The 23,723-nt window shown below is 35.5% G+C and overlaps 3 protein-coding genes across 3 annotated transcripts; 1 reads left to right on the forward strand and 2 right to left on the reverse strand.

The window, feature by feature from the left end:
- Positions 1–455: 455 nt before the first annotated feature.
- On the reverse strand, positions 456–3,396 carry LOC117924445 (60S ribosomal protein L31). The gene is made up of 3 exons (XM_034843048.1): positions 3,294–3,396; positions 2,725–2,835; positions 456–924 (listed from the first exon to the last, which is right to left on the reverse strand). The coding sequence occupies exons 2-3, from the start codon at positions 2,805–2,807 to the stop codon at positions 645–647; spliced, it is 363 nt and encodes a 120-aa protein (XP_034698939.1). The 5' UTR covers positions 2,808–2,835; positions 3,294–3,396; the 3' UTR covers positions 456–644.
- A 1,529-nt stretch (positions 3,397–4,925) lies between these two features.
- On the reverse strand, positions 4,926–18,877 carry LOC117924980 (zinc protease PQQL-like). Its single transcript, XM_034843744.1, has 21 exons — positions 18,522–18,877; positions 16,019–16,265; positions 15,813–15,938; positions 15,112–15,249; positions 14,815–14,949; positions 14,445–14,702; positions 14,229–14,366; positions 14,065–14,134; positions 13,371–13,584; positions 11,456–11,561; positions 9,803–10,036; positions 8,285–8,449; positions 8,049–8,198; positions 7,882–7,973; positions 7,602–7,683; positions 7,376–7,459; positions 7,168–7,284; positions 6,939–7,049; positions 6,735–6,815; positions 5,710–5,904; positions 4,926–5,575 (listed from the first exon to the last, which is right to left on the reverse strand). Exons 1-21 carry the CDS (start codon positions 18,728–18,730, stop codon positions 5,498–5,500), a joined length of 3,030 nt encoding a protein of 1,009 aa, XP_034699635.1. The 5' UTR covers positions 18,731–18,877; the 3' UTR covers positions 4,926–5,497.
- Positions 18,781–23,093, forward strand: LOC117924815. Its single transcript, XM_034843523.1, is given in 9 exon segments — positions 18,781–18,842; positions 19,333–19,706; positions 19,709–19,821; positions 20,085–20,170; positions 21,506–21,584; positions 21,667–21,726; positions 21,970–22,091; positions 22,247–22,318; positions 22,693–23,093. Coding segments are annotated over 9 exon segments (1,071 nt in total). The 3' UTR covers positions 22,796–23,093.
- The last annotated feature ends 630 nt before the right edge of the window (positions 23,094–23,723 follow it).

Here is a 23,723-nt window from a genome sequence, read left to right on the forward strand (position 1 = left end):
CGAGGGGAGTTAATTTTACGGTATTGTTGGGGTAGTTGGATTGGTGATACCTATGTAGTTTTCAAGCTACAAGAGCTATTTTATTTTTTGTGAGGGACTGTGATCAGGAAATTTCTAATATGCAAGTGCCGGCCACCAGTGTATGCTGTGGAAGCTCAAGGATCTGATTGCGAAGCCTAAATCCTTTGTTTTACAATGAAACACCGTTAATGGCATGGAAGGCAGAACAAGTGGCATTTCATCAATCCTAGGGTCAACAATAGGTGTAGTAGAGTCTTAGCCGACACTGTAGGCCCAAGAAGCATAACCTCATTCGCCAACTCCCACTAAAAACTACAAAATGCTGAATAAAAATGCCCCCCTATAATAACCTAACCCTGTAGTTGCTCTTTTTGCTGGAGAATTACCTCTTTCAATGGCCATTTTTCATCAAGCCACCCAGTTTGCAACGAAGATGATGTTGCAAGGTAGACGCACTAAAACATAAATGGAGTCGCTACAATCAAAAGACATACCAAAGTTGGTGTTCTGAACAAACATTGACCAAGTAATCTGAAAGTACTAATAATAAAGTCTCATGACACTCAATGCTTACCAAAATTCTCAAGTATGGTTTTTGTTCTAGAAAAAAAAGAAGTGATGAATCAATCATCTTCTTCAATGATCTTGGTTTCCAAACCCTTCAACCCTTCTGCAGGAATTTCTGCAACAGTAACAAGAGAGTAGAGCTCTTCCTTGGCATCTTCATCATCGTTTCTCTTGCGAGCAATGCGAACCCTAATCCTCCTTGGGACACTTCGAATTCCCCTGCTCCAAATGTGCTTGTTCAGCTTCACATCCACCCTCACATCCTTTGTTCCCATGGCCTTCTGTGCAAACTTCCTGATCTCCTTTATTGCCTTGGGAGCCTTCTTCTTGAATGTGCTGTTGTTTAGAAAGACAATGGAAAAAACATATAAGTATATATAAACTAGAAATTGTATTACAGTGATTTAGAAAGATTAAATCTCCTATAAATGGTCAACAGATGGTAGATTCAGCAGTGAAATTATGCTTCAACTTCAATCACATTACAGAACAGCATAAATATGCAAAATTGAACCAAATCAAACTTTACAAATCCATGTTATGGGAGAGTATTTAATTAATCACTTTCACTGGCCTGATATACACTGGTGTTCTGTACTTAATCCAGAAGCACAAAAATACAAGGAAAAACAAATGATGCTAGAGAAAAAAATTGAAGTCATTACCTATTTGTATCTATATGCTAGAGAAACTCAAGTGTAATCAGAACCCTTGTGAAGTCTTAACCTATATTTGTCAGAATATTTGACATTATTTACTTCTTTTCTGCCACAGTGCCACAGGAAGAACTGCACAGAAGGTCTAGGGTGGTTCTTCAATGCCATTGGATTCTTTTCCATGGAAATGAGTACCATCCCATTTCCTCCCAGGTTAGCATCAGATAATTATCCTCACAGAAAAAATTGACACTTAACAAAAATGTAGAATAAAGAGGTAAGGTAATTTTGTCACCAAAATGGTGGTTGGGAGGGATAAATGGGATTGGTGCCACAAGATCTGGCAAAGAACAATATACAGAAGGAAGGTAATTAGATGAGGTGGCAAAGTTAGAATCTTAAAGTTGAGTTGATAGCTCTTCTGGTGCTGCTGCTATTGCAAAAAGAGGGCCAGTGGTTGTGTCTAAGCACAACTAGGGTAAAGGAATGAGAAAGTGGAGATAAGGTTTTGAATTTTACGTGATATCATGGGAATTAGTGACTGCAGAGTTTTTTTGTCAGTCAGAAAGGACATTATGAGGCCATAAACACAAGTTTGGGAGGTCCAACACAAATGGATTAGGTGATGGCTCTGGAATTAAAAACATGTGCCCATGTACATGAATCCATGAGGTGGAAAACAAGAGATGGGCAGAATCCATATTGTTACCTCAGCCAAACACACACTCCAACCCCCCCCCTTTCCCTTTCTCCTTTCCCCTTCTGGCCACAGTTGTCCATCATTGATCTGTGCTCACAAAATCTCAACAAAACTCAGTTTTTCTTAAATCCCAATCCCTACCATGCACTTTGGTCAGAACTCCCATCTGCATCCCTCTAGACTTCATCAAACAGAATCCCAACATTCATGCTTCACACTCACCATACTCCAAAGAGAGCAAATCTTCAAAAACGCTACTTTTTTCTCCATAGAAGTAATGCTGTAAATCACAACCAACCCTACTTGTCCATAAATATCCAACCACCAGCTTCTGCCCAGAATTGCTCAGTCCCGACCCTCCACTATCTATCACCACCAAAACTCATCATGTTGTGGATTAGAAAATCCAAAAGAACTCATTTACATGATAGGTGATTCTATTCCATGAAGTCCTACTACATGCACTTGATAAATTTACAAAGGATTCAAAACCAATCAGTAGGACAAACATGCATGCTTGTGAAGTAATAGACCTTAGAACAAATAACATGATGTCTACATTACATAATCCGAATTCAAATTGTGATACAACTACAAAGCGAGCATAATACGCAGTAACAATTCAATTAGATACGCCCCAATTAGGAGGAAAAGAAAAATACGTGTGAAAAAAAAAAAAAACCTAACACAAAAATCAATTTATTGAATCAACATGAAAAAGGCATATGGTAAAACATAAATGATACAAAATGAACAGGAGTCGGCTACAAAGGTGCGTACCATCCATGTAAGCGCTTGTGGAGGTTAATGGTGTACTCCCTGGTAACCACTTCCTCCTTCCTTCCCTTTGTCTTCTCCACCATTTTCACACTCCCTTCTCCTCGACAACACCTGCATTTTAAAATAAATTTTCAGTTCGAAATCTCCTTAACCTTAAACCCCTAGTAATAGTCCTTGCCCTGTTCTTGATCACAAGCTTTAATGAGGAAAAAAAATCACACTGATTAGGTGGTGAGAAAGGGCAAGAAAATAAATCAGCGATAATGGATCAATAATGTTGGGTTTGGTTGCTGCAAAAAAGAAGAAAAATAAAACAAATCCAACTCAGATGAGCTGAGCCTGACACTACCATCAGCTCATCTGAGCCGCGTGAAGTTTCTCGTTTCCCATAACCGAATCAACACAAAACATAAAACTTCTAAGTTTTCTCAGCAGCTAACAGGAGGTTGGAGAAAGAAAACACGAAGAAGCAGAATCCACATTCAACACAAATAATGTAAATCTCCGTTTGGTTATAAAGAAAATGAATAGAAGTCTATGACTCCATGTTAGAGAGAAAGAGAAAGTACCTAAGGATTGAGAGATGGTAGAAGGAGAAACAGCGAGTGTGGTGGCAGGTCGACTAAATGCCGAAGAAGATATCCAACCCAAACAAAACCCTAACCCTAATCGCATACCCTAATATACATCTATAAAAATGTTTTTTTTTTTTTTTTTTCTCATGTTCCGGTCTATCGTAGTAGTTTTAGTAGCCAAATGACAGCTTTACCCTTTCTGGTCCATAGCTCCTAGTGGTCTGATTTTTCGGCCCAGAACCAAACTTGGGCCACAGTTTGACCTGTGCAAGCCCAGCCAATGACATCCAAGCCCAAAGGAGGTTGATATGGGTAGAGTTTTGGGGGAGGGAATGTATGTATATTTTTATTTAATACAAAAGATTTTTAATTTTTAAATCTAAAGTTTGAATGAGACTTATAACACGTTTGATAGTGATTATAGAAAGCGTTTTTAACCTTTCTAATACATAAATTTTTTTATCTTTCAAGTGTTAAAAGTGTTAAAAACACTCCTTACAATTACTACCAAATATATTCTTATAATGCATTTAATAGTGATTTTAGAAAGTATTTTTATAATTTCTAATACTTAAAAGATAAAAAAAATTTAAATATTAGAAAAGTTAAAAATATTTTTTAAAATTACTACCAAACACACTTTTAAAATACGTTTGACAATAATTTTATAAAGTATTTTTAATATTTAAAAGGTAATAAGTGTTAGAAATAATAAAAATACTTCCAAAAATTAATTTCAAATACACTCTAAGAGTGTGTTTGATAGTGATTATAGAAAAAGTTTCTAACCTCTTAACCTTTCTAATACTTAAAAAATTTTAAGTATTATAAAAGTTAAAAACACTTTTAAGAATCACTACCAAACGTATTTTTAGCCATTTGGAAGTAGGAGTTTGTTTGATAGTGATTATAGGAAGCGTTTTTAATATTTTGAATAATTGAAAACTTTTATCATTCAAATGTTAAAAATGTTAAAAACATTTTTAGAATTACTCTCAAATAATGTGTTTGATAGTGATTTTAAGAAGTGTTTTTAACATAGAAGATAAAAAAATTTTAAGTATTAAAAAAAATAAAAACACTTCACTACCAAAAAGACTCTTATTCATCCATGTTTAGTTCAATTTTAGACAATTCATAATCTATTTGGACTTAAGATAAAACAATTATGACTTAAGACTGGTTTGGATGCAGATAAGTATTAGAAAAAATGGAAAGAGGGCATTCAACAAATCTGAATGTTTTGATTTATAATGAAGAATATTAAATCGAATTAAATATCATAAGAATTATTCAGAAATAGTTCTTCACCCTTTTTAGAAGAGACTAAGCCACAAATATTATTTGATCTGTTATTTGAACAATCGAAATGGTATATTTAGAAATACTAAAGAAAGAGAAAACACACAACACCAGGAAAATTTTCTCCAGGGAACCAAACAGGTTACAGAGATGGGTTCCTCACTTGTTTAGGCTCCTTAACTGGCATATGATAATGGTTTGTTTTAAGGGCCCAGCAAAAGCCTAAATAAGAGGTTGGCAACAAAGTCATATCGTTTCTGGGCAGCCTACCATTAAATCTCTTATTCTCTCTCTCTGCTGGGATGATTCTTGGCCACAAATCCATTAATCATCCTCTACAAGAGCTGCTATTTGCATAATATAGAGCTGCTGTCAGGCGAATAATCAACATCCATGAGAACCTAAAGCTGTTGCTTGCATCCAAGCCCAATAGAGAATTCCAATGCAGGAAAGAATTAACAGGACTCCTTTAAAATGTTTCCTTAGAAAAGCTAAAATACAATGGATTTCATTTTAGTGCAATGTAACAACATATCAAAAGGAAGGATAGCATCAAGGAAAAAAGGTGCCTTTGTCATCCTCATTTTTGGCCTAGGCTTAACCTGTATTGTTCATTCCTGCGCCTTCACTTCAAGATAACATTAGCCTTGAATGAAACAAATGGTAAATGGTGCATGATATAGATCCGATCAGAGCCCCAAAACAACCCCACTTTCAAATACCAGGGGGTCAATATACGAATTCATAGTGTGCCTCATTGTAAAACTTCCTGAGGTATTGTTCTTCAGGGATTCAACAAACATGGAACTGATGTGTACCTTCTTTATATGGTCATCCCTATTTCTACTGAGAGTCTCTGCTCTTCCAACTATGAGCTTCTGTTAAACCAGTTTCTTCTAAGATTTGAGAGTTCTCCGAGAATATCTCCACAAAGTGAGGGCAAAAACTGTTAGGCCAGCAACACCAACTAAAATCTGCCACAACCAGAAAAATTAGTGTTAGGTTTGGAAAATTTTGGTAATGGTTTTGTCCCAGTGCTGAAAATTAAAAATGAAGCCATGTCTCCACAAACACCATAGAGCACAGAGCAAGAACAAGAATGGCTTACCTTTGCTTTTCTACTGTAACTGTTATCTGTAGATTTGAATAATGATGTCAGTAACTTAACACGGGATGTTTGGGGCATTAGAATCACAACCGTGTACTGTTTTTTGCAAGGGAAAGGTAGTATCCTTTTTAATGCCAACTGTGCAGTTGATGGAGTCAGCAGTTCCCTGACTTTGGAACGCCCTTCATCTTGAACCTTCACCAGAAAAGTAAGCAAAGTTAGAAAAAAGTTTCTGATAGAATAAAAAAAGTATACTTTTCCAGCATACTTTTGTTAGTAAAAATGGATGCCAATAAAGAGGGTGTTCAAATATGTTTCCACTTTGTTGAAATTGAATGCCTATGCGCTATTAAGGATCATTCAATTACAATATTTATTGCCATTGCTAATCCTCAGTGATTCTGTTTCACAATAAAGGAGTATTCTCATGCTTTTGTTGAGGATTGAACGGCCATGCACAAAAGAAGTATAAAGTTTCATGTGCGTGGGAATAACATTAGCTGGAACCTATAAGGCAATGATTGACAGAAGAATCATGTAAGTGGACTAATAGGAATCTATAAGGTAAAAATAGATGGAGGTATCATGTAAGTGGGAATAAAATTAGCTGGAATCTATAAGGTAAAAAAGAGGGAGAGAGAGAGGTCCCAATATGTACCCAAACTTAAAGAACTTTTTTTTTTTGATAGATGTATCCAAACTTAAAGAACTTAAATCCAATGCAATGTGACAATTACTCTCCAATGTGTATTTGCAATGTGACAATAACTCTCCAATGTGTATAAGAGTGCCTGTTTGGTACTAGATGCAAATCAAGAAAAGCATAAAACTTGTACTGCAAGCCTCATTTCTCAGAAGTAATGTGTTCTCCATGCATATGATGGTGTCTTTTTGACCTCATACACGAATATAACTCATGAGCAACAAAACATATTCACAAGGAAATGCAAAATCCAATTTCTGGGAGATGTGAAAAACTAAGGCAAACAACACGATGGCAGAAAAGCAAAACCATGGCTACCAACCTCAAAAGATGTGCCAACATCACCAAAATAAACCCTTGACTGGTAGCTGCGTAATATTCTATCCAGCCAATAGTAATTCTCCTGAAAGAGTAGAAACAACTATTTATGGTTGGGACAATGATATGAACTTCTAATTTTTTTCTTTTCTCCATCTTCACAGAAGAATGAGATATCATGGTAATGGTATTGTGTAATCAAGTTTACCTGCAAACCATTTTCATGGGCCCTTTGCTCTATTTCCAGAACAGTTGAAACATCCTCATCAGAACACCCTTCCTCCTGGACACGCAATATTTCATCTAATGCAATATCAACCTGTTGAGAAACATCACCCAACTTTGAAAGTAAGCTATTTGGACATTCAGTTGTTAGAATACAGTGGAACTCAGTGACCATAATACACCCTTCTTGTGCAAACGTAACATGAACCCACCAGAGTTGAGGAAATGTCTGGATCACAAGAGAAATTTATGCTTATATCACCACGGATATCACCAGTTCTTGAGGGCTTATTACCACCTAGAAATACTGAAACACCTGCAGAGTATATCTGGGACATAAATGTATTTAAATAAAAGTTAGGTTAATGCTGAACAAAGGTCTTAAAAAATGAAAATACACTAACACACAAACAAACTCACCTGCCCATGCTTGAAACGTAGAACTTGCATTATTTTTGTTTCCAAAAGTTTGCTTAAAAATCCAACAAAGTGAATCTCTTGCATCTACATTCATTTTTTTCCATATGGAAGAATGTGAATAGGCACGCAGAGAGAAATATCAGTTAGGAAAAGTCATAAAAGGTGTGTTGTTGATCAATCATATGAGTTTAGAGATTTTAATAGATGAATCAAAAGAGTGCCACACCATGGTTTCGTTCTTCAGCTCCACAGGAAAACATAGCTGGACTGAACATTGTGCTTCCACCATTGGGCTACGAACAACTTCTCTGCAAGCACATTCCATACATCAGATGGGCATTTAGTTTCCAACAATGGGATTTGGGTGCAGAGAGAGAGGGTCAACACAGGTTTAATCAGTCTTACTGCATTGACCCAACTGTTCCCTTTTGCAGTTTCATCCATTGCTGAGTTTTGAAACTGTGGCTCAGCGCTAACATAAATAAAGAAAAGTCAATGCAGATTACCTAATCACAGTTGCAGGAAAAGTGAAAGGTAAACCCCTGAGATCATCACGATTGAAATGCAAAATTGGCTCAGGAGGTTTTGGTATTCCACCCTACAAGGAGACACAAATCCAGTTAATATGGAATATCTAATGCCAAGGTCTTGCTAGATTGAGAGACAGACTTACTAAATACTGCAATATCAAAGGGCCTGCAATAGCAGGATCAATATTCCCAACAATCACAACAGTAAAAGTCGAGGGATCCTTGAAGCAATTGTTGAAATATTGACAAGCTTTCAATGGATCAACTTTTCGAAGGTCGCTAATCCTAATTGGCTGCATGAAAATTAATTATCCTTAGGTTATAAACAGTAGATCCTTACAGAGATGGTAAGATATTTAAATGAGGATAACAGATATACCCTGAAGAAATAGGAGTTTCCATAGTTGAGCTCCCTCACACGATTAGCAAATGCAGTGTAAGGATCCCTTTCTTGAGCATGAACTGCTTCTTCTGCCATTTGCATCACTATTTTGACTTCTTCTTCTCCTGGTTTTACATTTGTTGTGAATAGTTGATATACAAGCTGCCAGACCCCACATCAATTAGAGATCAGAAACAACATCACATAGAGTGAGGGACAATATGTTCATCACTCTTTCAAATACTAAAGAAGTTATTGATATAAAAATGCATGAAGCCGTGCTCTATTCAACCGGAAATAAGAAAAAATCTAAATTAAAAGCAGATGGGGCTAGACAGTAGATATTCCCCAAATATTATTTAGGGCATGTTTAAACCAAACAAGAAAATTGGCAACATGAGGAACAGCAGGGTAGATCTCAAACTAGCAATTATTACTCTCTAGCAGAATATGAGTAGTTACTTTATTGCATTTGAAAACTTCTTGTGGCCTACGTGAGTTAGACCTGGAAGGTTTCAACGTTAACCATAACATTACTGCCTTGTAAACCGACAACTGAGAACACCCTTACAGCCATAGTAAAACCAATAGATTCTTAAGGGAACAAATCACACATTGGTATGCAGCTGCCAGAATGCAGTAGAGAGAGAGAGAGAGAGAGAGAGAGAGAGAAAAGAAATTTTTTAAAAAAAGAGTTTCAATTACCATACATTGGGCAAGATTCAGCACACTGGTAGAGACAAATCTGTGAGCATAGGAGATAGGGTGAAAATACAATCCACAGCAGAATATGGATTCAAGGAATAATCAATTGCAAAATCAAACATAATTTGAAGTCCTAACATACAAAGGAGTCACAACAATGTGATGATCTAAGAAGCATTCACATCACTGAAGGAATTGTGCTGTTATCAAGGCACCATAAAAGGTCAGGCATTTATTATCTCAGACAATTAATTTAATATGCTTTTTGGCACCATATCAACCTGCACCCCCACTCTTGGTATTAATTAATTTCATGTCATCCAGTATAATGAAGTGTAGGATACTTTAGCAACATAAATGGGGTTTCCCTACTTAAATAGCATTAATTCAAATTACTTCATTCTTTCCATTAATTTTATTACAAGCAAGGAAAGAAAGCACTTAAACCACTTTGGAGAGTTGTTATATAGATCCACTTAAAAATTCCAAAGATGCCCACTCCCCAACAACCCCAAGAAACCAGAAGAAACACAAGAATGTGCAAAAAAAATAAACAAATTTAATAATTTTAGGAAATGCGTAAACCTGTCTTATTTAATGGTCAAGTGTCTCAATAACACATGAAAGGACAAATAGTGAATTCTTTTAGACTGAAAAGAATTTTGTTTTTTTTTTTGATAAGTAAAGAAAAGTATTGTATTACAAAGAGACGCTAAAATAGCGGCCCAGGATGTACAGAAAAGAGACACTCACCCCCTTACAGCTGAAAAGAATATTAAGAAATGGGATGAGAATCCCATGGAAACAAACCTGTAAAGCAGTTTCCAGGTCTGATGGTGAACAATCACCAGAGAAAGTTCTCATATATGCTCCAACCTTCGTACCAACTTCAGCTCTTTTACCAGCAAGCATATCCATTAATACCGATGGTTTATAACCAAATACACCAATCTCTCCAGCAATGGTCGAGCCCATTGAGCATGAAAAATACTCATTTTCTGGAAGTTCAGATAAACCTCCATAAGAGAAACCTGTAAATAGAACCTGTCAAAAAACAGTGTGTTATAAGAATAACATGTTTCACATGAAATACTGCTCAAGAAAGTCAAGTAATTCATCTACAGAAAGTCCCTCAAAAAAGAAATGACTTTTCTCCTTCCAAACTCACCATACAATAAGAAATATGCTATTTACTACAATATTTTCCACTATTACTCTAGGACCTGAACTTTACATGAGCCAATGCAAAATGCTAGTTCCAGCAGTAGTAACCTGGGAGATATGGAACCTAGAAGAACAATTACAAAAAATTGAATAAGCAGGTAATACACAATAAACTCAAGATCCCTCTCAAGTGGTCCATCACCTAGAAGTTAGCTTTAGACATGATACACCAATTTTTTAATCTCTCCAATGTTAATATTTCCACACAAACACACACACACACACACTCACAAAGCCATAATAGACAGGGATAAAATATTTAACATTTTGATAGGCAAAAGAATTTATCTCCATATTATATGATATAAGGATCTATTCAGGGGAAGATGAATACTCCCTTGCTTAGCATAAGGTAGATCCAGGATTCAATGCCATTAAGTATGAGTCCTTCAGTACACTTTGTGGTCCTCCGTGATATATTAGAATAACCTTTAAGGCATACATATGGGAAAAATAATTTTATGGTAAGGACCATTAGTTTCAAGGAATTTGGGATGTCCCAACTTGGCATATATAAGATTTTAGTTTCATTATTATTATTATTTTGGTTGGGTGGGGGGTTTGTGTGACAGGAATTCTAAGGAGTGTAAGATCCAAAATGAAGCCAATGTTCACATTTTGTGATGTTTTTACAGAACTCAATGCATGGATCATGAATGGAAATTACATTCCCTGTTTAAGTCTTGAAGGCACGATAAAGATCAAGAGGCTGGGCTACCAATAAATGTCTCCAGATAGAGCTGAATGGGACTTTTTAGCTAACCTATGTAGTTTCAATCTTAGGCTTTTCTTATTAAAATTTGAATTGAGTAGAGGTTTTGATTCTCTTCCTGGTCAGTTGTCACACTTAACTTTTCATAGTTGACCTAGCAAAGATAGAGTCACAATAGGCCATTGTGCTCCACACGTCACCACCTTCTTAAGAGTCAATTCCTATGACCAATCAATATCAGCCATTTCATCACTTAAATTGCAAAATGATATTTTAGGCATCTTAGTGCTTAAAATAACAACTATTTATTTTATTCATGTAAAAGGGATATATAGAAGAATAAATTCTGTTACAAGAGTTTTTCAATTGATCCCTATAATGCTCATCATTCTAACAGCAAGAGATGAAACTCTGGTAAATTAGTGGAATTTAGATTTATAGGTATTATCTCCATTTTAGCAATGGAATGGATTTTAATTCACTAGATTTTCTAATTCTTAAGTATTCCATCCTATAAAATTTCATACCTGATCATCAAAGAAGTCTGTACACTTATAGCAAACTCGCATGCCATTTGATAGAATCAACTCGGTAACTTCAATATTTGAAAATTCAAGCTGCTGCACAATATTCCTGAAACAAAATACTTAACCGAGCTTAAAATTACAAAATCAGATCACAAAATTAAACCACCGAAACCAGACCATGTCCTGGAAAATATTTTATATTGGAAATTAGGTTTTGTTAAATAAGTTCAAGAACCAAAGATATTAAGTTAGTCATGAGACTATAAAGAAAATTTGGGGTGACAAATTAGCTATGTCAATCAGAGGTGCAGAAAATATAGTCAAACCAGATACAAAACTGCAGTCCACACAAAATGAAAATTAAAAATTTGATGTTAAAGATCAGAAGCGATAGTTTAGATTATTCTCCAAAATATTGGGCAAATGTGAATGAGATTATATTAATAAAAAAAAATCATTATACGATAGTCTCAATTAGGGATGTGCCCAGTTCAGTTAGTTCAATTTTACGCATTAAAATTTAATTCAACCATTCTAGTTGGTTTAGGTGCACTGAGAACCAAACAAACCAAATCTAAAGAGAGAACCAATCAGTTTGGTTCATGAACAATAACCAATTAAATGGGTCTAAGTTGGCTTCATTTGGTTAGAACACAAACTATTTTTTTATCAATTTGGGATGAGAGCCAAAAAACATTAATAATACTCTTGCAGCCGGTAAAAAGCCTTAGGTCCGATTCAAATCATTCTACTACAACCCAAATGAGCAACAACTAAACTCTCTTGCTACAATAATACATAACTAAATTCATATTACAATAATAAATATCAATTTGGTCAAAAGTATGAAAAATCATGAAATTTAATATTGTAAACCATGGAAATTCAAATGCAAAGAAGCTAATAGATACAAAGACACATGCATTTATATTTACATAAATAATTGGCAGTTTACCTCTGTTATTTTCAAATTTGAAATGGGAAACATAAAAATGACCAGTCTATTCAATTTTCAACCTATAAGATATCATAATTACAAAAAAAAAGTAAATCCCATTCCATTTGGGTTTGGTCCAGTTATGGTGGTTTTTTCAGGCCATCAGTTATTTGCACACTCTTAATCTAAGCAAAAATATCTTGCTGGCACTTAATTTTCCATTCCAATAATGAAATAACAAGTCATAGTTTTGATGGGTACCAGCAAGAAATATAAACTAGGATTGAAGTAAGCCCCATAAGGGGATATGACAAATATGGGATGCTTGGATGATTTTGATCATCAATTGAACCACATGACATCTTTAATATATTTCTGTATTTGCCTATCAAAAAAAAAATTGAACCACATGACATCTTATTGTAAAGAACATGAATTTTTTTTATAACAGGAAATGCACAGAAAGAAGGAGAACAAAATCCCCCCCACCAAAAACACACACACACGCATACAACCAAAAAAATTATTATTATCAGAGTGTGACCATAGCGATGAGTGAAGGGAATCAAATAACTTAAATAAAATAAAAAAATGGAGATGATGGTACAATAGAGAACCTAATAGAACCACCTTGGAACTCCAGAAGAATTCCTACCTAAGCTCCAGAGACAAACTAAAGCACACAGATAAACCAAAAGTTCTCCAACATTCCACTGTTATTCCTATGGATGTAAAGATTGCTGTTCTAGTTCAAAATCACTGCAAAAGAAGCAGGAATATTCCTGCATTTGGACGGAAAAATCTTAACAATTCCATAGCTAAAAGCGTTGAGTCTATATTTTAAATCATGAATTATAGAGCAGATGATAGGTAACTGGAATACAACAATAGGAATTAAAGAATCAATCCTATATTCCATGATTCATTTGGTTTTAATATTTTTAAAGAGATCCGACAATTGGCTGGGTTAAAGTTTACCCTGGATTCGGCTTTATGCTGACAATTTCCTCAGGGATGTGTTCATCATCCCAAGGAGAAATGCTTCCTTCTTCCTCAAGAGAATTGATCTTTGACACAACAGCTTTCAGATCATCTACCGTTGCAGTAGCCCAAGGCTCCATTGTTTTTATGACACAGCTGCATGATGTTCGTAGCTTCTCAGAATACTTGGATATCTCCGATGCTGATATTTCTATACAAACAAAAAAAAATTTGATGTGAAAAAATTTAAACATACGTATTTGTTTCAATTATAAGACACTAAAAACTAGTAAATATTGAGAATGTAATATAAGGTTTGCTTTTTAACTATTCTCAAAATTTTTGTTTTTGAGAATAAAAAAACAAAAAAATATGTTTGACTATCAGAAAGTAGAAAATAGAATATTTTCTGAGAACATCCTTTAGTTGTTTTCAAATGTTTTTTGAGGATTGTTTTAAGAAATAATTATATAAATACGGAGAATGATTAAAAATAAAGCATTACAGATAAAAGTTGTTTTTAAAAATATAGAAAACAGGTTAAGAACATTTTAAGTTCCCAAATAGACTTTTGTTTTACGAAAAATATTAGAGAACGGTTTTTAAAGATAGTTTTCAAAAAATACTTTTTCAAAACTGTTTTAGAAAACACTTCCAACCAAAGCCATAGTTTTCTAAAAAAATTACTCACGAGGTAGAATAGTTTTTTGAAGTTGTGCCTCATACTCAATCCCAACAACAGGCTCATTGCGGAGAAAATGCTGAGAAGTTAAACAAAAAGACATAATTCAGCCAGCTTATTGAACCCAAAGTCAGAAATTGGAAAACTTCCAGAACTTTTCAACTCAAATATACCTGTAAGTACTCATCTCGCAAGCTGGCTGACTGCATTTGATCACGCTCCAAATAGGCAGACTCGACCTCTGACATGAGTAGAGCTCGAACAACAGAAATTTCCCGTTCTGAAAACCCATGCAGCCGAATCCTTGCAACCTGAATAGCAAGGTACCAGTTAAAAAGAAGAAAAAAAAAAACAAAATGCAAATTCTTACACTGAGATCAAAAGCGTACCTCAATAAGCATCGATTCTAGGGCCTCAATAGTGCATTTCTCTTTACAAGATGATGTAATCATATAGGCCTTTACTGGACGAACTAAAACATCTGCAGCAGCAGAGCATGAGAAATAGGGTGGATCCTTTCTACGAGATATTTTAAATAATCTCTGGTTTAGAGCATAAAGAAACATTGATTCTGTAAGCAAGTCCTTGTAGTCCTTCACTGTCTTCAGCTCATCCACTGACATCTTATAGCTAATCATAACTGCAGACTGTTACAAGCAAATATAAGACAATTGTTACCAGTGACACTTTCCACAAGAACACACTTGCATGTTTGTTAATATGTTAAGAGGTGCACAATAATATCCATCAAGTACTTACCCCAGCAGCTTCAGATTCAACAAAACATGAAAATCGTGGCTCCTCATGAGATGGAACTGGAAAATGTGGTATAGGTAAAGGGTCATGTGCCGAACTTTTTGGTCCAAAATGTGTCCTTATCAACTCAACTACGCTCTGCCATATATGAATATGTGCATGCAAACAAGCATAGAGAGAGAGAGATTGTTAAGAAGTATAACTAGAATAGGTAACCATAGTTTTATGTTACCAAATAAACCAAGAAAGGAAAATATAACTCTAGGTTCATAGTGCAATTGGACATTAAGAACGTCTTACCTGTGTATCAGAAAAATCCCCAACAGCTATAACTGCCATATTGTGTAAATGGTACCACTTCCTATAAAATTGCTTCACAACCTCAGAAGGAACTGTCCGAATTACCTTTTCCAGTCCAATTGGTAAGCGATCAGCATACTGCAATCAAACAAATGACAAAATTTGATGAAACTCCTCAAAAGATAGGACAACAAGCCATCAGCTAACCAAGATGCAATATATATATATATATATTTTAATTAAAAAAAAAAAAAAAAACCTTTCTTAGGGTCCTCCCTAAAAAGCATTGAAACCATAGAAATTACTCAAGATGTAAATATTGTAAAATTGTTGTCCAACTACTTTGTATTAACTAAATTGCAATATGCTTCCAATGAATTAAAATGTGAAATACCAAACTTGTGTCAAACAATAAAGCAAAAAATGCACAACCAATTCCTCTCTTTTTCTATGATGGACATGGATGCAAAGTAATGATAAGTCAACCAATGCTTGATTGGAGCCTATTAAGATGATATTTCATTGGAATAGACAAAGGCACAGTAGAAATGTGGTAGAAGCCATATAAATATTAAAAAGTTTCACTGTTCTTCAGTCATACTATAAGAAAGGAAATTAATAGCTGCAAAGAAGCCTCCTGAGTGCATAAAACTAAAGTATAGAATGAAAATTGTCATAATGGCTAAACTCAATATCAGCACCTTCGAACCTTCCATCATCAGAACCCAATGAGCATCTTGCATCCGTCCATTAGCATTTCGGTTCCCTCTATACTCTTCCATGACAGCTCCTCTCTCTTTTTCCAAATCATCTGTGGAGACTCGAACCTGCATGCTATAGATGATCAAACAAAAAGACAAAAATAAACATCGGGATGATTATCAAACAAGAATGTAGGCATTGATACCTCTGAACTGAATTCTGCTAAAACTGAAATGGCCTGAGATAATAGTTCAGGCTTGTCAACAGGAACAAATAACTCATAAACAGTATCATCAGAGGATGTTACTGCATTCTGACAGGCACCAAACTCTGCCCCAACACTTTCCAGAAATTTGACAATATCATGATTTGTATATTTCTTAGTGGCACTGAAAGCAAGATGCTCAACTATGTGAGCAACTCCCCGCTCATCCTCCTCTTCCAAAACTGAACTGCCACAAGCCCAATAAATTAGCTTGTTTAACATTTCAAATAAGCACAAGTAAATACAATAAGGGAAAAGAGAAAAAAGCAAAGAAACCCAAGACTTGATAATGCTATTCTTGTCCAACTGGATTTTAGTCAAAAACTCAGAACTGGAACTAAACTCTCTTCTCAGTGTTAACCTAATGTGATAGAAGCACCTCATCTGATGTTACAACACATCGTTCTTTTCGTTGTCCTGATGCGTAACATAAACATATACTAGAGTGCCAAAATGGGGGAGAACCCTAGAACATGAATATACCATCTAGCATTGGCAATCATTCCTTGCAAGTTGCTAACAAGGCTTTACTAGGAATTGGCTCCAGAGGTTAGAATAAGACCCAGATACCTTGTCCTTGACTTCTGTTAGAACTATGACATGGGTCTCAAAATACTGGATGGAGTATCAATGTAGCAACCTCAAAGATGGAACCCAGAAGCCTCCTTGTCAAAGTCATTTAACTCTGAAGGGAGAGAATTTTGCAGCATTGATAGACTTATGCAGGTGAACATGAATGCAAACACAAGAGGATGCTCAATACTGAAAGAAACATTATCTGCATGTTGATCTAAATGTGGTGGCTGCAGAGAAAGAAGTTTCGCCCAACTTGTGATGAACATGATAAGGGGCACAAACTTGTTGATTCCTATTTTCAAAAGATTGTTACATAATTGGAATATCATGCAGCAGTTTTCCCACAAACAGGGGAAAATGTTAACAAATGATGCTGCATACACACTGTGTCACACTGATTAATGTTTGAATCAAAGTCCTTTGGAGTTTTCTTATCCCCACATTTTTTTTTTCATTCATATATTCATAATTATTGGATGACATCTTTATGGAGGTTTTCTGATAAGTATTTGCTACTTTATCATCCTTTTGCTTCATCTATAAGGTCATGTCTTCTGGCTTAGTCACCATTTTATTATCCATATAAAGAAACAATTGCTGTGGCCGTCATAATAATCAAGCATCATAGTTGTTCTTAATCATTGGTAGTTACAGTTGGAGGTCTTTTTAGAGATGGGGTTTAACTTGAAAACAAGGAACCATACTCTATCTCGTCCTCTTTTTTTCTTTTTTGGATTAGCAAAAATAACTCTTTATTCCTATGGACTTGTTTGTGTCCCTTTTCTGTTAGGTTGTTGTTTAATATAATCATATCCTTCTATTTGCTTATCAAGAAAAGGGAACCATACTCCTAACTGAAATAATATTTCGTTCCTGTTAAGTGAAGTTTGGATCATCGATCAATAATAGAAAGGATCAAAAACTAAGACTAGCATCTTTAAAAATCAACCTGGTTTATATGCAAAAAGCCTGGGATGAGCAGTGAAGTAAACCAGCATGAAGAGGAAAAAAAGATATATAGATAGAAGGAATTTTCATTCTCCTTTAATTAAAAACCTCAAATGATAACCATCCAAGCAATTGAAGGAATTTTCATTCTCCTTTAATTAAAGACCTCAAATGATAACCATCCAAGCAGTTGAAGGAATTTTCATTTTCCTTTAATTAAAGACCTCAAATGATAACCATCCAAGCAGTTCCTTCCCCCAAAACATTACCCAATTATGCAATTCCAATTGCACAATCAAATATATTTCATTGCTAAATATGATTTCAGCTTTCAAAATTTAACCCCAATATTCCAATTTTGTCAAATATTGAAGTACACAAAACCCAGCTAAATAAACATTCTACAACTTAATTCTGAAAATTTCCAGAAAAAATATTGAAAAACAAAATAAATGGCTAAAGTAACAATACAATCCAAGAAAATTATATTGCAAACAATCTTAAATTCAACAAACCAGAATTCTCCAACAATCCCAATGCTCCGTTCAGTGGCTAGAAAAACTTAAAGAAACAAGAAAAAAAAATGAAATTTCTGAAATTTTCTTTTCCTGAATTGAGTGAAGAAAATATCAAAAAACAAATCGCCAATCAAATTCATTCAAAACTTATAAACCAAACAACCTTAATTCAACAAATTAGACTCCAACAACCCAAATGCTCCGTCTGGCGGCTAAGAGAACTTAAAGAAACAATAGAAAATGCAATTCCGAATTTTCTTTGTCTTAATCGAGAAAGGATAATATATAACAAAAAAAAAAAAATCATTCTCTCCTTTTCTCTTCTTTCCTCAGCAATCAAATAAACACCGGCCAAATTCATTCAAAAATAACAATGCGTAGCCAGAAAAGAGTAGTCCTACCCGGCCTTGACGGCGAGAGCTAGGGCGGCTCTCATTTTGGGCTTGGAATTGGATCGGACATAGTAATGGAGACCATTTTCGAGTCTTCCGTAGTCAACTCCGAAGGGCTCGTCTCCGAGCGCTTGGTCCATGTCCACGTTCAACAGCTTCAGAGACCTGAACCCATGCCGCTTCGCGATCTGCGGGATCTCCGCTGGAAGTAGATCCATCACCCAACCCTCTCACTCTACAAGTTTCTCTCTCTAGCAACCAGTGGAAAATGAAGAAGAAGACGACGACGATAACATCGACGAGGGAGCTTTTATCCAGTGCAATTCACGCGTAGAATCCACCAATTTTCTTCTGATCTGTGCTTCCAATCGTCGATGTTCTACTATTTAAATAAAAAAATTACCTTGATTATTATTAATATTATTTTTTTAATTTCATGAAATAAAATTGAGTACGACATATTTGACCAAAAACAAGAAAGAGACAACACATGTCTACTATTTAATTTCAAAGAATTGATATTGGACGACTAAGATTCAAAATCTCCCATCCAACATCCAACGGCTAATACTTTTAGAGACACGACCGTACGATAGAATTTTTCATAAATCCAAACATATTTCCAAATTTGGCAGGCTACTCAAATTAATAGTTTCTTAATATTACTTTAATTTTATTGTTATTAGTTATTCTTATTATTCACTTAATAATATTTTAAAATAAAGTTTCATATTTAATTTGGACCGTCTGAAAAGAATCTTAGTAGGATAAGTTCATTTTGATTTTGATTTTTGATTTTTTTTTTTTTACTGAATCGTAGAAGAGCAGACTCAGTTTTACGGTGGGCCTGGTCCACGGTGAGGAGGCGTACACCCGAGGTTTTGGGTTTTGGCGTGGCTGTTGCTAAAGAACGCCGTCCCTTCCGAGTCCCCCGATTTCTCACAAACGCCATGTATATCGTACACTCCTGCGCCTCTGTTCAACTTCCAGGCCCTCGGTTCTTCACGGTTTCGCGCCAAAGCAACTGCTTCGCGCCATTTTCGGTTTCGGTTGGGAGCTGTGCTGGGGCGAAGACATCTCCGTGCATTGTAAAAGCAAGTCGAAGGGAACGGCTTAATACCCAGAGTTTGAATACGGAAATTGAAGAAGCCGCTGATGAAGGTGTAGGCGAGGATGGAGATGAAGACGATGAATTTTTGCCTCGGAGCGGGTTCAGGGGAGAGAGGAGGAAATGGATTATGATAGAAACCCTGAATTTGCTGAAATTCTTGGGAGTTGTCTGGACGACCCGCAAAAGGCGCGGTCTAAAGTAAGAAAATCCATCAGTGTTAAAAACTCCTTTTGAAATTTCTTGTTTTTTGTGATTTTGGAGGGATTAATTTTGATGGGTGTTTTTCCTTTCTGGGTTTGAGTTATTGGGATCGTTAGAAATTGTTTGGATGCATAGAAAAAATCTTGAAGTTTAGTGCTTTCAGATTAGGGCTTCTCATATGGGACTTAAAAAGAAATCAATGTTTTTTCTTAATTATCACTGGAGACTGTTTTACTCAATGTGGGTTCCTCTCATTTCAGATGGAGGAGAGGTTGAGGAGAAAAAGGAACAAAATATTGCATACAAAAACTGGTTCAGCACTGCCCATGAAGGTGACATTCAACAAGTAAGCTATCCATGTACTTTGTAAAGCTAAATGCAAAGTTGCAAACATAGCAAAGTTGCATATTAAAAGTTCATTTATCTTGTATACTTTATTTCTTTCTTAAAATGTTTGATTCATGTCAACCTTATTCTAAACTTACCATCTTTCTTCCACTTACTGCCTGAATTTTACCTATGCAAAACATTTTTTGAGCAATGAGGAGTATCTACTAAGTTTATTTTTAAGAAATTGTCAGCTGAGCTGCAAGTCTTTCCTATAGATTCTTTTATTAAGAAAAGATTCCCTTTTGATAACTTTGAAGTTACGATTTGTAAATAAACACCAAATTTTATGGCATCCTGCATCCAATCATGTTGGTCAAGCAAAACTGGGAGAAAATATTAGGAATTAAAGCTTGAAATGTCACTGGTTACATTGTTCTTGTGTACTATTTATTGTTTTACTAAGAAAGAGGATTGCATGTGTAAAAGGCTGAAAAGAAGGGGTCAGTAATTGATCACCAAGGTTTAGGTTACCCGGGAGCTGTTTTCCTTGGTCTTTGCTACCTCTGGGGTTCATCTGGAATCAGTTACAGAGGTCTCATCCTGGAATATTAGGGGGATGGTGGAGAAGGGGCGTGGCACACCGTCAAGTAGGAAGGGTTTTGGTCCTCAAGTTGTAGGGTTAACATTTCTTCTCTTTAACATTTCTTTTCTGGAGTCCATAGATAAGTAGTCACAGTGTTTTTAATCTTATTTATTTCTTTCTTTTGGGTGCATTTTTGTCAACTAGGCTTGCCCTTCTTGAATACTCCATTCTTCGTTGTGCTGTGCTGTCAATTTCTGGCATCATCTTATTGCATTTATTTGGTCTAAAAGAATTGTTCTTGAATTGTGCTTTATTATTTTTTTCTATGAACAGAAGGAGCACATTCCTTGAAAAAGCAACCAAAATGACCTTATGTAGTAATATTCAAGTTCCATATGCTTCTTGATAATGCATATTTATTGAGAAGAATTTCTTCATCCTTTTCTGCTAATTTTGTACAGAAACACCAAGACAGGTAATTGACATGATGCAGAAGCAACCTATAGTAGTAGAAGTTATCATCCATCCATCCATGTTTAGATAGAACCACTCTGGAAATATCACATTTTGTTTATTTTATAATCACAGTGATATGATCTAAATCCAGGTGGTTTTGACTTAAGATACCAGTTTTTAAAATAAACTTTGTCTAGTTTTTGTTCTGATAATATAGATATTCTTAGTTTCTGTTTTTAGACATTTATTTTGTGGATGCATTTCATTGGTATGCCGTTTTGCTCACTTACTCCTTATGGCTGGCATTACCAGATTTGATTTCTCGAACACATATATATGGTTTGAATTCTACAATACCCCATTGGCAAAAGATATTTCCTTAATTTGCGATGTAAGTAGCTTCTCAACTTGGAAGTACTTTTTTAGCAAATGAATTTCAGCACCTTTAGGTAATCTGGCATGCATGCATGCAGGCTTTACGATCGTGGCACATTGTTGGACGCCTTGGTGGATGCAATTCCTTGAATATGCAGGTAAATGATTGTTTTTCCTTCATTACAATTTTTTTTTTATTTATTCCATTGTCCATTGGGAATTTATTAGCAACTGAATGGCAAGCTGTGTTGCTTGGAAAATCCAAGTACAATTTTTAAGCTTATATCTGGTTTAATTTTCTTGATATTTGAAATCTCATGAGGTGAATTGTTAATCATGCTTCCAATCAACATTAAGTTTTTCAGGTAGTTTGTTAATTAAACTAAATCTGATGGTTGCAGTTGTCACAATCTCCTTTCGATAAAAGACCAAGCTATGATGCTATTCAGGGAGCCAATGTGAACCCAACCACATTTTATAACATTGGGGATCTTGAGATCCAAGACAATTTAGCACGAATATGGTATGTGCCTCAATTTGAACTTCTAACTAAATTTATTTGAGGTTTTCTTTAGCTTCCACAATCATGTTTAATTTTCTCATGGTCAACATTTTTATGTAAATGGGTGCAGAAGTATTAGTAGTTCTTGCTTATGGATTTGATAAAATTTTCGACAGGGTGGATATTGGGACTAGTGAGCCATTGCTTCTGGATATTTTGATAAATGCATTGACACAGATCAGCACTGAGTAAGCTTCCCCTCTCTTTTTCTCTTGACTACTTCCCGTTATTTTTCTTTTATGCACCAATCGAATCCTTTGAACCCATTTCACATCAGAAACTGAATTTCAAATGGGCTTTTCCAGAGAACGATTGTTGCAAAGTGCCTGCTGCTTGGTTTCTTTTAACTTATATAAATACAAGCATGATATCAATGATTTGGCCATGTCTTGTTTTGTTGTGCTTTCAGCTCCTAAGTGGTATTACCTTGGTTCCACCACAGCCTTCCCTCTCATCTGTTTCTAAAGATGCTTGTTTGGTGTCTTCACCCTAATTTAATGCAATCTTGAAACTTCCTGTTTCTAATATTTATGGCACAATCCTTTTTATTTTCATCTAACAGCTATGTGGGAATCAAGCAATTGGTGTTTGGTGGAGATGAATTTGAGAACTGGAAGGAGAACTTGACATCTGAAGATGCAGGTTGCAGTGTTCACAAGATTTAGTGAACTTGCTCCACAGTCAACGATATTCTCTGATAGTGCATTTCTCTTTGCTTTCTTTGCCCAATAACCATATACCAATAGAGGGATGAGAACTGAGGAAAAACAATCAGTATTACAAGCAGATTTTGAATTAGCTAAACAATCAACTGTGTGCAAATTTTGTGACTGGCTTAATCGATGCAGGCTTAGCCACTTGCAACCGTATGGCCAAGAGTAAGGATGTAGACTTTAGACTAGTTGTTAAGAGGATTTGCTAGAGGCTATTCATTTTGGTAATGAAACAATTTTCTTTGTTAAACTATTGCTTATGCCCAACAGAAAAAATACAGACATCCTCAAGAGGGATCAAAGTTATCAAGAAGCACATGCTAGAAAAATAATCTTTATTGCAAAACTATGCCGTTTGATCCAAATAAGCAGAGTCCAGGTTATTTATTTTTATTACTGCTCATTTCTTTCCAAATTTTCATATGGTATGGGTCAGTTATCAACATACTATTTTTTCTCTTTATTTTTTGAGGCTCGGTCACGCATGAGGTCCCCGTGAAACGGTTCCATAGGCAAAATGACTTTTGGTGATAAGAGATAGTCGAGACAAAGATCCCTTAAATCACTCACAAAATCTCCCTAGTAGGGGTAGGGTACCAAAGTCAAAGCAATTTTGTGGGCGCATCTAGCTTCCCTTTCCCTTTTCTAATGGCAGAATCAAACGTATTCTCTCATTTAGAGAATCTAACTTTACATAACAGATAGAAGAAGGCTTGCAAATGAAGGTGGAAGACAAGTTCACTGACTGGGTCTGTGGAGGTCATTAAGGGCAATGTGGAACTTGCTGTAAAAGAAGTTCCAAAACCACCCTATGACCTCTGTTTCTATGGTAAATACTTAGTAGACGTCAATTAATAGCTGGGTGGGAAAAAGGAAGAAG

This window comes from Vitis riparia, chromosome 11, assembly GCF_004353265.1.
Source record: "Vitis riparia cultivar Riparia Gloire de Montpellier isolate 1030 chromosome 11, EGFV_Vit.rip_1.0, whole genome shotgun sequence".
Classification (NCBI taxonomy): domain Eukaryota; kingdom Viridiplantae; phylum Streptophyta; class Magnoliopsida; order Vitales; family Vitaceae; genus Vitis; species Vitis riparia.